Below are 11,867 nucleotides of genomic sequence, written 5' to 3'. Positions count from 1 at the left end.
CTGCAAAGGGGAATGTGTCATTCCAACGTTGTCCGATCTCCAGGAACGCAAAGCCTCATCCTTTCCTCACCCCAGCCAGCCCTGAGAGAAAAGGACCTGCCGGCTTTGGAGTCAGGACCTGGGGCCCGAGGGCCGTGCTACTTATTCCTGCCTGGATGATCTTAGGCAAAGGTCTCAGTTTCCTCACCTCTAAAATGGGGGCTGGGGAGAACAGGTTCATCAACTCGGTGATCTCTAAAAGCCCCTTCCAGAATCTAAATACTGTGATTCTGTGAGTCCCTGGGAAGACTTCAGGTCTCTCTTTACTTCTTAAACATACGTCCTGCTCTTTATTCTGCCTTGTGCTATTAGACCTTGAACTCTAAAAGCTCACTTAGGAAAGAGAACGTTATCTCCAGTTCTACCGTTCCCTGAGGCTCACTTGTTTAGGGGACCTTAGAAATCAGCTTGCCCCGGGCAGCTGGGTGGCACAGTGGATGGAGCGCTGGCTCTGGATTCGGGGAGACCTGAGTTCAAATCCTGCCTCAGACACTTGACACTTGCTAGCTGCGTGGCCCTGGGCAAGTCACCCCTCACTGTCCCGCAAAAAAAAAAAAATCAGCTTGCCCAACTTTTCTCATCTTCTAGATTTAAGAAATCCACTTAAGTTCAGGGAAGTTGAGTAATTTGTCCAAGGTCTCATAGGACATGCACCGTGGCTTGCTCTCAGTCAGCAAACGTTGGCTAAGCACCTACTAAGTGCTGCAGAGACAAAGAAAGGTGAAAGCTCACAGTTTGCTCACAAGCAGACAACTGTGTACAGTCAAGATAGAGACAGGACCATGGGAGATAACCAATGAAAAGAAGGTATCAGAATATCGGAATGGCTGTCTCCAGTTCAGCCAAGACAGATCCTATGCCAGGCACTGTGTTAAATGTTCCGGTTCCAGGCTTACGCTACATAAACTGGATTCATCAAAAGGAGCCAGGTGTAAGATAAGCCAATGGCTGATCCCCAGATACAGAATCATCAGTGTTTAACCTGACATTTCCCTGTATTACCTGTTGACCAGTACAAAATTGAAGGCCTGTCCAGTGACAGCAGCTACACGGTTCCGGATGTGCTCCAGGACTGGGATCCAGGGCTTTGGAGATAAGGTGAGGCCTGAGAAGGTGTAGGTTAAACCCGGGTCCCCGTAAGTGGCCTGCTTCCTCGGGATCCTGTGCCATTTCCCAAACACTCGGACTCTGGAAAGATCACCTATTGAAATAAAACTCAGGGTCATTTCAGCTCTTAAGAATTCATTTCTGAGGCTCACCCCAGAATGGACAATAGCCATCATGGCTGAGTGTCCATGAGCAACTGAGGTAGCAGTACCAGTTCTGAGTTTGTTGGCTCCTGTTCTCTGGCTCACCTCAGAATTAACACAACTTAGGGAAAGGAAAGCTGTGAATGCTCACTGGAAATAAGACTGTGCCTCTAGGAGGCATGTTAAGTGCCCACCGCCTGCTGACAGACCTTGTGCCATGTGCAGCCAGCCAAACAGGCCTCCTGATGCTCCCCATCTTGCCTCCCTTCTGCAGCTGGGGCTGCATACTCTTCACCTCCATTCTGTGGAGCCCCAACTGCCCGGTAACCCCTCCCACACCTCCCAAGCCATCTGCTCCTCTGTGTGTGTGTAATTAAGGGCAGGGTTGAACAGGGTTGAACAGAACTGAACATCGGAGCCAGAATTCTCTTACCGAATTCATTCAGTTTCACTTGCTGAAATGAAGCACCTACTATGTGCTGAGGCTGGTGCTAGCCCCTGCCCTGAAGGAGCACACATTTGATTTAGAAGAGGCAGCTTTGGGCCTGGAATCAGGAGGACCTGGGCTCAAACCCAGTCTCAGACGCTTCCTAGCTGTGTGACCCTGGGCAAGTCACTGAACCTTCTTGCCTCAATTTCCTCAACTGCCAAATGGGGATAAAAATAGGACCTATCTCCCAAAGTGATTGTGAGGATCAAATGAGAGAATGTTGGTGAAGCCCTAAAGTGCTACAGAAACCCAAGCTCTTGTCACTACATTTATCTACTATTCTTCTGTTAAATATGTAAAGCTGAGCAGGTAAGAAAGGTTATCCTCCCTGATGCTGTGTGACCTCAGGCCTGGGCGGCCACTCACGGCCCCTGCACAGAGAGGGAAGCTCACGGTCACTTGTCCCTTAATAAGCAGCAAGACAGAAACCCTGAGGAGGAGCTGGCAAGGCTGCTCACGACTGTGAACAAAGCGGGGAGTGGAGGGTTGTCTTTATCGCTGAGTTCAAAGGAAGCCCTTAGTTACTCTGAAGGCAGGGAGGGAGCTTATGGGTGAAAAGGGGCAAATCAATAAAGGTGAGCCTTTGGAGAATGGTCAAAGAACCTGGGTTCATGTGCTCTCAAGAGGAAGAACCACAGGGGAACTCTGGGAAGCACAGATAAGTCCCTAAAGGATCTTAGAATACAGGTAATGTCAGAGGTGGGAGGGGCCTCAGAACAGGGGATGACAGCTGAGAGGGGCTTTGGAACAGGGAATGTCAGGACTGGAAGGGGCCTGAGAACAAGGGATGCCAGAGCTGGGAGAGAGCTTAGAACAGGGAATGTCAGAGCTGGGAGGGAGCTTAGAACAGGGAATGTCAGGGCTAGGAGGGACCTCAGAACAAAGAACGTTAAGAGTTTGGAGGGGCCTCAGAACGGGGAATGTCAGAGCTGAGAGGGAGCTTAGAACCTTCAAAGCCTACCTCGTTTTACAAAGAAAAATTGGGATAGGAGGAATGGACTGCTAGGCATTAGGTGTGTCAGAAGAGGCCTTGCACAGAAGTTGTCACTGGAACTAAGCTTCTAAGGAAGACAAGAACTTTGCATGTCCCCAGACCCAGTGACACAAGTACTAGGCACACATCACAGAGGGATTGGAGGAAGTGGCTTCTCTGTACCACACTATTCACGGCAGCCCTTCCTGGTGTCGCCCAGACCTTGTACCCAGTGGTGGGACGTGGCTGAATGAAAATGGAATATTAATAATATAAAGGAGAGTTCCTCACGGAATTGGGAAGACTTGTATGAACTGATGCAGGGGGAAGTGAGCAGAACCAGGAGAACAGTCTGTACAGTCCATACAACACTGCAAAGAACCCAAGACACTTCACTAAAACAAAGCAGGACTAGAGTCAGGCTTCCCGACTGGTAGGTGGGTGGATAGTCATTCTAATATTCAATGGGTAAGGTCTCAGCTCTACTGCTTTTAGGCACCTTTGTGTCATTTGAATCGAGCCTACTCTTCATTGGGAAAAATGCAAAGAAAATGGAGGTGGGCAAACTTTAAAAAGCGACTAAGCGTGGATCCCTCCCCAAGGCAGCCAGAAGTCTGGGAAATGGGATTCTGTGGGTCTTTCGAGCCCAGAGATCCGGCAAGTCTTAAGGGGGAGGAAAGAGCGGCTAGCCCACAGAACTTGGTGCTCACCTTCAAAATATTCCACTTCTTTTTCCAATTTCTGGAGAAGCTCATCTGCCTCGGCCCTGCCAAAAAGGACCGTGTAATCACAGTCCAAGCTCTCAGCCCGAATCTTCCGCCAGCAGCAGCCGGTGGCCAGGCCACTGTCACTCCCTGCCGATTCCCTCCTGGGTCTCTTTCTTCTTTCTTCCTCTTCTCCCGGCAAGGCCTGGCCCGGTTCCTGCTCTTCTCTGCCTTGTTCTAATGGATCTCTCGCAGCCTTCTTCACCAGGAATCTGTCCATCTGCTGTTCTCTGGAAGTGAGCCGGGAGTGGGGAAGGGCCTGATGGAGAAAGGTGGAGAAACTTCACAGGAGCCTGCCCCGTTGGCCACAAACCTATAGGAGAATGAGGAAGGATAAAAAAAAAAGCCGTAGAACCACAACCTCATGGAATCCCAGAGTTGTTTGTGGTGGCAAAAAATGGGAAACTTGGGGAAGGGGGAGGGCCTGGAGAATGGCCGAACACATCATGTGTCACTGAGCTGGAAGGGACCCCATTGGCCATCCAGGCCAACACACAGAAGGAAGGACTCCACACTAGGAAGCGCAGGACAAGGGGTCACTTGTCCAGACCCTGCTGGAAGAACCCACACCAGGCTTCAGCCCTTCTGCTTCCTAAAATGTGGCGTCCAGAGGAAACACGGTCCTCTGAGTGAGGGCGGACTAGTGAGGCTCTGCAATCCTCATTCCCCTCTTCAGGTACGGCCCAGGATAGCCTTAGCTTTGGGAGTGTGCCCACCCAGACACCAGGCTTTTTAACATTTTATGTCAAGCAGCTAGGTGGCGCAGTGGATAAAGCACTGGCCCTGGATTCAGGAGGATCTGACTTCAAATGCAACCTCAGACTCTTGACACTTACTAGCTGTGTGACCCTGGGCAAGTCACTTAGCCCTCATTGGGGGGGGGGGGTGGATTTTATCAAAACAAGTATGTGGCCCCAGAATGTGAGCTTTAGAAGAGTTTAGATACCACCTAGTCCAACACTCCCCCTTCTCTACCCAATCCCCCAACTTTACAGATGGGGAAAGTGAGGTACAAGGGGAACTGACAGGCCCTCGGAGACGTGCAAAATTGTGGTGAAAGCAACGTTTTTCTTTGGACTTTTCACCCAGATTAACAATGGGCCAATCATTGGAGATCAGGGATGGCTGCGAGGTGGGGCCAGCTTGTATCCGGAACTTTCAGGAAGATCCGGATAGGTCCATCTCGGTCCATCTCGGCGGAAGAGTTTGGGCCCTTGCATCTCAGCTTCTCCCCAAGGGAGCAAGAACATGACAATTTGCAGGTAGCCAGCAAAGCAAAAAGCTGCACATTTGGTGTTTCCTCCTCCAACACTGATGGACAAGCAGGGTGGGCACCATGGGTCTGAGTCAACCTAACTTTTTTTTTTTTTTTTTTTTTTTTTTTGCGGAGCAATGAGGGTTAAGTGACTTGCCTAGGGTCACACAGCTAGTAAGGGTCAAGTGCCTGAGTCTGAATTTGAACTCAGGTCCTCCTGAATCCAGGACTGGTGCTTTATCCACTGCAATGTAACTTTCATTAGCTGAGATGAGAAGCCCAGTCTTGGAATTAGTAACAAGGTTATACAGCAAAACAGAATACTGGACCTGGTCTCAGGAAGACCTAGTTCGAATCCCACCTCAGACACTCACTGGTGACCCGGGGCAAATCGACCAAGGGCCGTATCTCAGTTCCCTCATCTATCAAGTGGGGATCCTAAGTGTCGTGAAGATAAAATGAAATTGCATTTGAGAAGCGCTCCGCAAACCTTCACGCACTGGAGAAATACTAGCTATTCATGTCGGGTCTTCTCGCTCATTTCCCAGTTCGGTGCCTTTTGTGCCACATCTCGGCTCTCCCTCTGAAAACCGCACACGGGGTCTCTAGTAAAGTCCAGGGGGTACTTAAGACCCCCGGGGAGCCCCCAAGGCACAGTACCTTTGATAGAACAGCCCGGGGAACTCCGGGTTCAGATAACACGCCAGACTTCTGCTCGGCGGGGGGCCGGGGCTATCTTTAAAACCCAGCTGCACCGGGACGGACGGATGACTGGCAGTCCACAGATCTCACCAATCACGTCCGCTCCTCCAGGATGCAGCCGCTACTTCCGGGTGCACGTCCGCCCCCATCCCCCCTCCCCTCGCTGGAGGCCAGCCCCGCCCCTCTGGGCTGTCTGCAGCAAAGCTCTCGGGCTCCCCTCACCTGTCCTTGGGGGAAGCGCCCTGGTCCGGGAATCGGTCCTCCCGCTCCAATTGGGGAATGGCTAAACAAGCTGGGGCATGTGATGGGGATGGAATATTATCGTGCCGTAAGAAATGACAAGCAGGATGACTTCAGAAAGGCCTGGAAAGATTCGTATGAACTGATGTAGAGTGAAGTGAGCAGAACCAAGAGAACGTGGTGCACGGAGACGGCAATATTGTTTGATGAAGAACTGTGAATGACTTGACTATTCTCAGCAATAATGATGCAGGGACAGCTAGGTGGTGCAGTGGATAAAGGCCGCAGCTACACCCAAATTTATCTCCCCAGAGTAAGGGAGACCAGAATGAAGGGTAGGAATCCCAAGCTAGCTCAGTCCGATTTTGTTCCTCTAGGCGTTATCTGTCCTCTGGTTTAGTTTCTCAAGGAGAAGATTCCTCGGTGTGCCCCAGAGAAATTCTGGGGTGCTCTGCGCCCCATGACACTAGGAAAGTGATATGGTCAGAGAAGGCATCTAGGTGGTAAATTGGATAGAGTACCAGGGCCTAGAGTCAGAAAGACCTGAGTTCAAATCTGGCTTACTAGCTGGGTGACCTTGTGTGAGAAATGGGTAATTGTCTCCTCTCAATGTGGATATAACAGTCAGTCATACTCCCCCTGACCTGTTTGTAGCACAAAAGTCTCAGATCCCCTCCTCCCCCTCAGGTTAGCAAGGTCACATGGTTCAAGGAGCCCTGGTCTCAATAAGGTCTGCTCCAGAGTTGTGTCCAAATAAGGAAGTATAAGGTTTTTGCGCATAGATTGTAACCGCCCCACTTTCCTAGTGTCATGGGGCGCAGTGATGAAAAAGGGGAAGGTCCATTCACATTAGGGACTAGGGTATAAAGCAGGGCCTGCGAGCCCCTTTTCGGGGCACCCACTAGCTGCACACTAGGGGGCCTCCTTCTCATGAGAAGAAAATAAAGCCTTTGTCACCTCGCTGCTGAGTTCCCGAGAATTATTGCGAAGAGGATGGATTTTTCCCTCACACCTTGGGTAAGTCACTTTGCCCTGTTTGCCTCAGTTTCCTCATTTGTAAAGCGAGTTGGAGAAGGAAATGGCAAACCACTCTTATCATCTCTGCCAAGAAAACCCCAAATGAGGTCACGAGGAGTTGGACATGACTAAAAAATGACTGAACAACAAAAAACTACCTCAAGGATCAGACCTGCATTGAGGATAACACCTAGGTTGGGAGCTTGGGCCATTGATGGTGGTGTTCTTCACAGTAACTGGAAATTTAGGAAAAGAGGAGAATCTGAGGGGAAAGAAAATGAGCCTGGTATTCAAGTGTTGAGTTTCAAGAGTCCGAACACCATTCCTTCAAACTATGGGGCAACATTCCCCTGGGTGTTTTCTCTCTCTTTCTATTAGAATTGCCTTTTGTCTTTGTATTCCTTCTAGTAAAAACCATAGACCTGGAAAACTCATTTTAAAGAAACTGTTTCTCCCAAGGGGTCTAGTGAATCAGATTTAAGGGATGGTCTTTTGCCAGTGTTCACTGACTGAGCCTCTGCCCTACAGTCAGGAAGTAGCATAGAGTCAGTTGTGTGACCTTGGACAAGTCACTTAGCTCTCCATGCCCATGGCAATTCCTTTTTGGGGGGGGGGCAACGAGGGTTAAGTGACTTGCCCAGGGTCACACAGCCACTAAGTATCAAGTGTCTGAGTCTGGATTTGAACTCAGGCCCTCCTGAATCCAGGGTGGGTGCTTTCTCTGCGGCTCCACCTAGCTGCGGAGGCCGGGCGGGGCCCAGGCAATTCTTAAAATGAGAATTACCAAATAAAGGTACTGGGAGTTCCCCAAAGAAATCCCCTGTCAAATCCCAGACCTTTCCCATTATTTCCCCTCCAATGGCTTCTATTATGATCTAACCTAGGCCTGGGGCAACACCTGAGGTAACCGAGGCTTCCTAGGGAGGACGCATTCTTTCCTCCCACAATCCTGGTACTTCCCCCTCTCCCTCTTCCTTCCCGGCCCCCCCCCCCCCCCCCCCCCCCCCCCCGTCCCGGCCCGGCCCCAATCTAACCACGTTTCCCCAGTCATTTTGAGGTTGGACAGTCCAGGGGAGTTCTTCTAACTTGCTGAGAAGTGGTTCACAAGGTCCTTTCTAAAATCGATTTTCTTACATACTTGAAAGCCCAGCGGCTTTATCGCTGTGGGAGCGCCCCCCCCCCCCAGCAATAGATCATACATCCCCCAAACCCTGAAGTGGTACCAATTTTCTGATTCTGGACACCTGCCCCAAGGAGGCCAGAGACAGAGGGAAAGCTCCCAACCTCACACGGAAGGAAAGGAGGAAAGGGCGGTCCAGTCCATGGGAATGAATGGTGTCCTAGGAAAGTCAGGAACAGAATCCGAGAAACCTGGGAAGACTGGGAGGCATCAGATGCACAGAAGAGGAGAAGCAAAACAATTTCCACTGAAAACAGCACAAAGGAAACGAGCGCCAACAGGCTCCAGAATTCTCATTGATAGAGTGGCCAGTTGCCCCTTCTGCAGGGACTGCGTGTTAAGCCAAGAGTGGAAATGATGTAGGAGGCAAAAGAGGTTAATAGAAAAACCTAAGACCCAAGCTGTAATTCAGATATTAGCTCTAAAAGGGATAACTTATACTAGGTTCTTGTACTCACAGAAATCAGTGTCCATAACAGGAACAGAGGGAGAGAGGCAATGATGACCTTAGACTAAAATCACAAGGCTATAGAAATTCCTTTTTTTTTTTTTTTTTTGGTGAGGCAATTGGGGTTGTGACTTGCCCAGGGTCACACAGCTAGTAAGTATTAAATATCTGAGGCCGGATTTGAACTCAGGTACTCCTGAGGAGTACCTGACTCCAGGGCCGGTGCTCTATCCACTCCGCCAACTAGCTGCCCCCTAAGCTATAGAAATTCTAAAGAAAAATGATTATATTTTGAAACTAGCCATGGGAATCAGAAAGAGACATGCGCAGAAAAGGCCAAATTTGTCCCCAGATTCACCTTATGATGTATAAACCCCAAAAACACACCTCCACTGAAAAAGGTACCTGCCTCAGGGGTGGCTTAGGACCCCAGGAACTCCAAATTAGGATAAGCCCTCCCCTGAAACACCCCTAGGTGGAGAATATTATAATGAGACTGATAATCAATTTATCCATACTATAAATATAACTGTCTTTCCTTTCCTTATTTGAGAGATACCTTTCCAATATTCTGATTCTCTCCCTGTGGTCATCACAGTATTGCAATAAAACTTGGGAAAGTGAGTCACACTGAGTCTTGTAATTCTTTTGGGATGACTCACTATTAATTTGACCCTAAATTACAGCCCACATCAAAAACACATTTAAAAACCTTTTTTAGTAAAACTGAAAATTAAGGCTGTTCTCTCTGGGCCTGGCTTCTAGGAAAAGCCTCTCAGGAAGGTGGATCAGGGACAAAAAGGCCTTTCTTAAAGAAATTAGGGAAGTAACAAACTCTTAAATCTAGTCGAGATAGAATGAAAGCCTTCTGGGGAAAAGAATTAACTTCCATTTCAGTCAGATTCCCTATCTAGAGCAGGGGAGGAGACCCAGAGATTCCTGGAGTGTCCCAACATTTTCTACCTCTCCAAAGCTAACCTATTGAAGAACTGGCCAGGATTTAATCAGGCTAATGTTTGGACTACAGATAAATAGAACAATGCCAGGCCCAACCATAAGGGAGACTAAGGGGGGCAGCTAGGTGGCGCAGTGGATAGGGCACTGGCCCTGGATTCAGGAGGACCTGAGTTCAAATCTGGCATCAGACACTTGACACTTACTAGCTTTGTGACCCTGGGCAAGTCACTTAACCCTCATTGCCCCACTAACAAAAAAGAGAGAGACTAAGGAATCATCTTTGGCCCTCCAGAGAATCAGCCAGCTCTTCAGCCAACCAGACTCTAGGGGAAGGAGTGTAAGAAACAATCCTCTTACTGTTACGGGAGTATTATGGGCCCCGGTTACCCCAGAAGTTGTCTGGGGAGGTCAAGGAACTTTTTTCCTTGAAACCCCAGGAGTTTTCCCTTGAGATCAAGGAACCTTCTCCTTGAAACTAAACCAAAGGACAGACACACAAAAGAGATAAGCAGCACCATTACCACCCCCCCCCCCCATCAACAGACTATCTCTAACCCATCCCCCAATAAGGGCCATCTTAGCCCTATAAAAGGGTGCTCCCCAGGTTAGCTCGGGAGGAAAGTGTTTTAAACCTTCCTCCCTGCCAGTTTCTCTTGTATCCAATAAACCTGTTCTTTTATTCCTAATTAGGACTTGTGTGAAAATGTAATTCCTTTTTTTTTTTTTTGGTGAGGCAATTGGGGTTAAGTGACTTGCCCAGGGTCACACAGCTAGTAAGTGTTAAGTGTCTGAGGCCAGATTTGAACTCAGGTACTCCTGAATCCAGGGCCGGTGCTCTATCCATTGTGCCATCTAGCTGCCCGAGAGTATAATTCTTTATAGAGGAACCCTAAGGACCCACACGCTTTCACCCATAACATTACCAAGAACTCTGAGGCCGGTGGTGAAGTAAATGCTTACTAAAGCATTCTTGGGGGCAGCTAGGTGGTGCAGTGGATAAAGCACTGGCCCTGGATTCAGGAGGACCTGAATTCAAATCTGGCTTCAGGCACTTAACTAGCTGTGTGACCCTGGGCAAGTCACTTGATCCTCATTCCCCTACAAAACAAAAACAAAATAAAATAAAGCATTCTTGCAAGACCCAGCACACCTGCCAAGACTTGTACACAGTTTTTTATTCCCCATGCAGGTCAGCAGTTCCCTCCCCTGCTTCCCCATTGGCTGGATACTGCAGGATTTACAGCCCACCCTAAGAGTCTAAACAATCCCCGTCAGTCTCTGCCTCTTTTTACATGTCCCATTCCCCACATTTCAAAGCCCCTTGCCCCTCATTTTCTTTATACCTTATTTGGTCTTAGTTCCCCTCTGCAGGAAGCATATGAGGACACGTCAAACCACAAAACCAGTTTCACTGGGTTGCTCCCAGTAATAGACCCTAAGTGGAACTCCTGTTAAGTGGGTATAAAAGTAAGCTTTTATGCAGATACAGTATTTATTTAAGGTAGCAGTCTATAATTCCCCCTCAGCTAGTCTACCCTTTGTTGCACCTGCACTTTATTTGGGAGCCCAGCTTTGATAGCATCATCCTGCTCTCTTCATCATATTCCAAATTGGCTTCAGTCCCTTGTTCTCCCAATAGATACAGATTGTTGGTTCTAGCCCATGGGCATTTGTTTCAATCAATCTCTGTGCTAATCCTTTTACACAGGGAATTTATGCAACACCCAGTAACCATCAGTACTCCTGCTATCACTATTAGGTTGTTTTGTTTTTGTAAATAGCACCTTCCTTTCTTTTTTTTCCTTTCTTTTTTTTCTCTTGTATCCAATAAACCTGTTCTTTTATTCCTAATTAGGACTTGTGTGAAAATGTAATTCTTTTTTTTTCTTTTTTTGGTGAGGCAATTGGGGTTAAGTGACATGCCCAGAGTCACACAACTAGTAATTGTTAGGTGTCTGAGGCTGGATTTGAACTCAGGTCCTCCTGAATCCAGGGCTGGTGCTCTATCCACTGTGCCACCTAGCTGCCCCTGCTATCACTATTAGGGAGGGAGGCCATGAAGACCTAAAACTATAACAATGAAAAAATGACAAGTTATAGAAATTTAGACTCAAAATAAATGAAAAATGAAGTTGTTTTGAAACTAAGCATGGGAACCAGAAAGAGACATGTGCAGAAAAGGCCAAATTTGTCCCCAGATTCACCTTATGATGTGTAAACCCCCAAAACACACCTCTGTCGGGATCACGGGCCAATGCCCTAACGACAGAGGTTGAGGATCGGAGACGATTAATCATTGACACAACGGTATCACATTATGTGTGATTAACTGTGTGCATTTTATTATTCAGGTTAGCCCAGTATCTATAGCAAAAAAACACAAAGAAATCAAATAAAGTCTCTGTAAGAATAATTCTAAGAGAATAAGAGCAATTTTTCAACCTTTCAGCCTTGACATGTCAGAACCTGACATGAGTGGGGTTTGCACAGCTGAGTCTCTCAGACCCCTGGAGACCAGCCAGGCATTGTCTCTGGAATTGAGGCCTTGACCA

General features: G+C 48.2%; 1 protein-coding gene across 3 annotated transcripts in view; it reads right to left on the bottom strand.

The window, feature by feature from the left end:
- Window positions 1-11,867, bottom strand: part of ALKBH2 (alkB homolog 2, alpha-ketoglutarate dependent dioxygenase) — a 32,764-nt gene that overhangs the window by 307 nt on the left and 20,590 nt on the right. The window contains exons 1-3 of one of the 3 annotated variants that reach the window (XM_043974900.1): window positions 5,432-5,563; window positions 3,463-3,829; window positions 1,042-1,240 (exon numbers count right to left, since the gene is read on the bottom strand). In XM_043974900.1, coding sequence (XP_043830835.1) covers window positions 1,042-1,240; window positions 3,463-3,736 — 473 coding nt within the window. In that variant the 5' untranslated portion in view covers window positions 3,737-3,829; window positions 5,432-5,563. Of the gene's footprint in view, window positions 1-1,041; window positions 1,241-3,462; window positions 3,830-5,431; window positions 5,564-11,867 lie in introns of those variants that run through there. The other 2 variants (XM_043974917.1, XM_043974907.1) reach the window with 2 other exon arrangements.

This window comes from Dromiciops gliroides, chromosome 1 (assembly GCF_019393635.1).
Source record: "Dromiciops gliroides isolate mDroGli1 chromosome 1, mDroGli1.pri, whole genome shotgun sequence".
In the NCBI taxonomy this organism is placed as follows: domain Eukaryota; kingdom Metazoa; phylum Chordata; class Mammalia; order Microbiotheria; family Microbiotheriidae; genus Dromiciops; species Dromiciops gliroides.
This window is presented reverse-complemented; position numbering and strand designations above follow the sequence as displayed.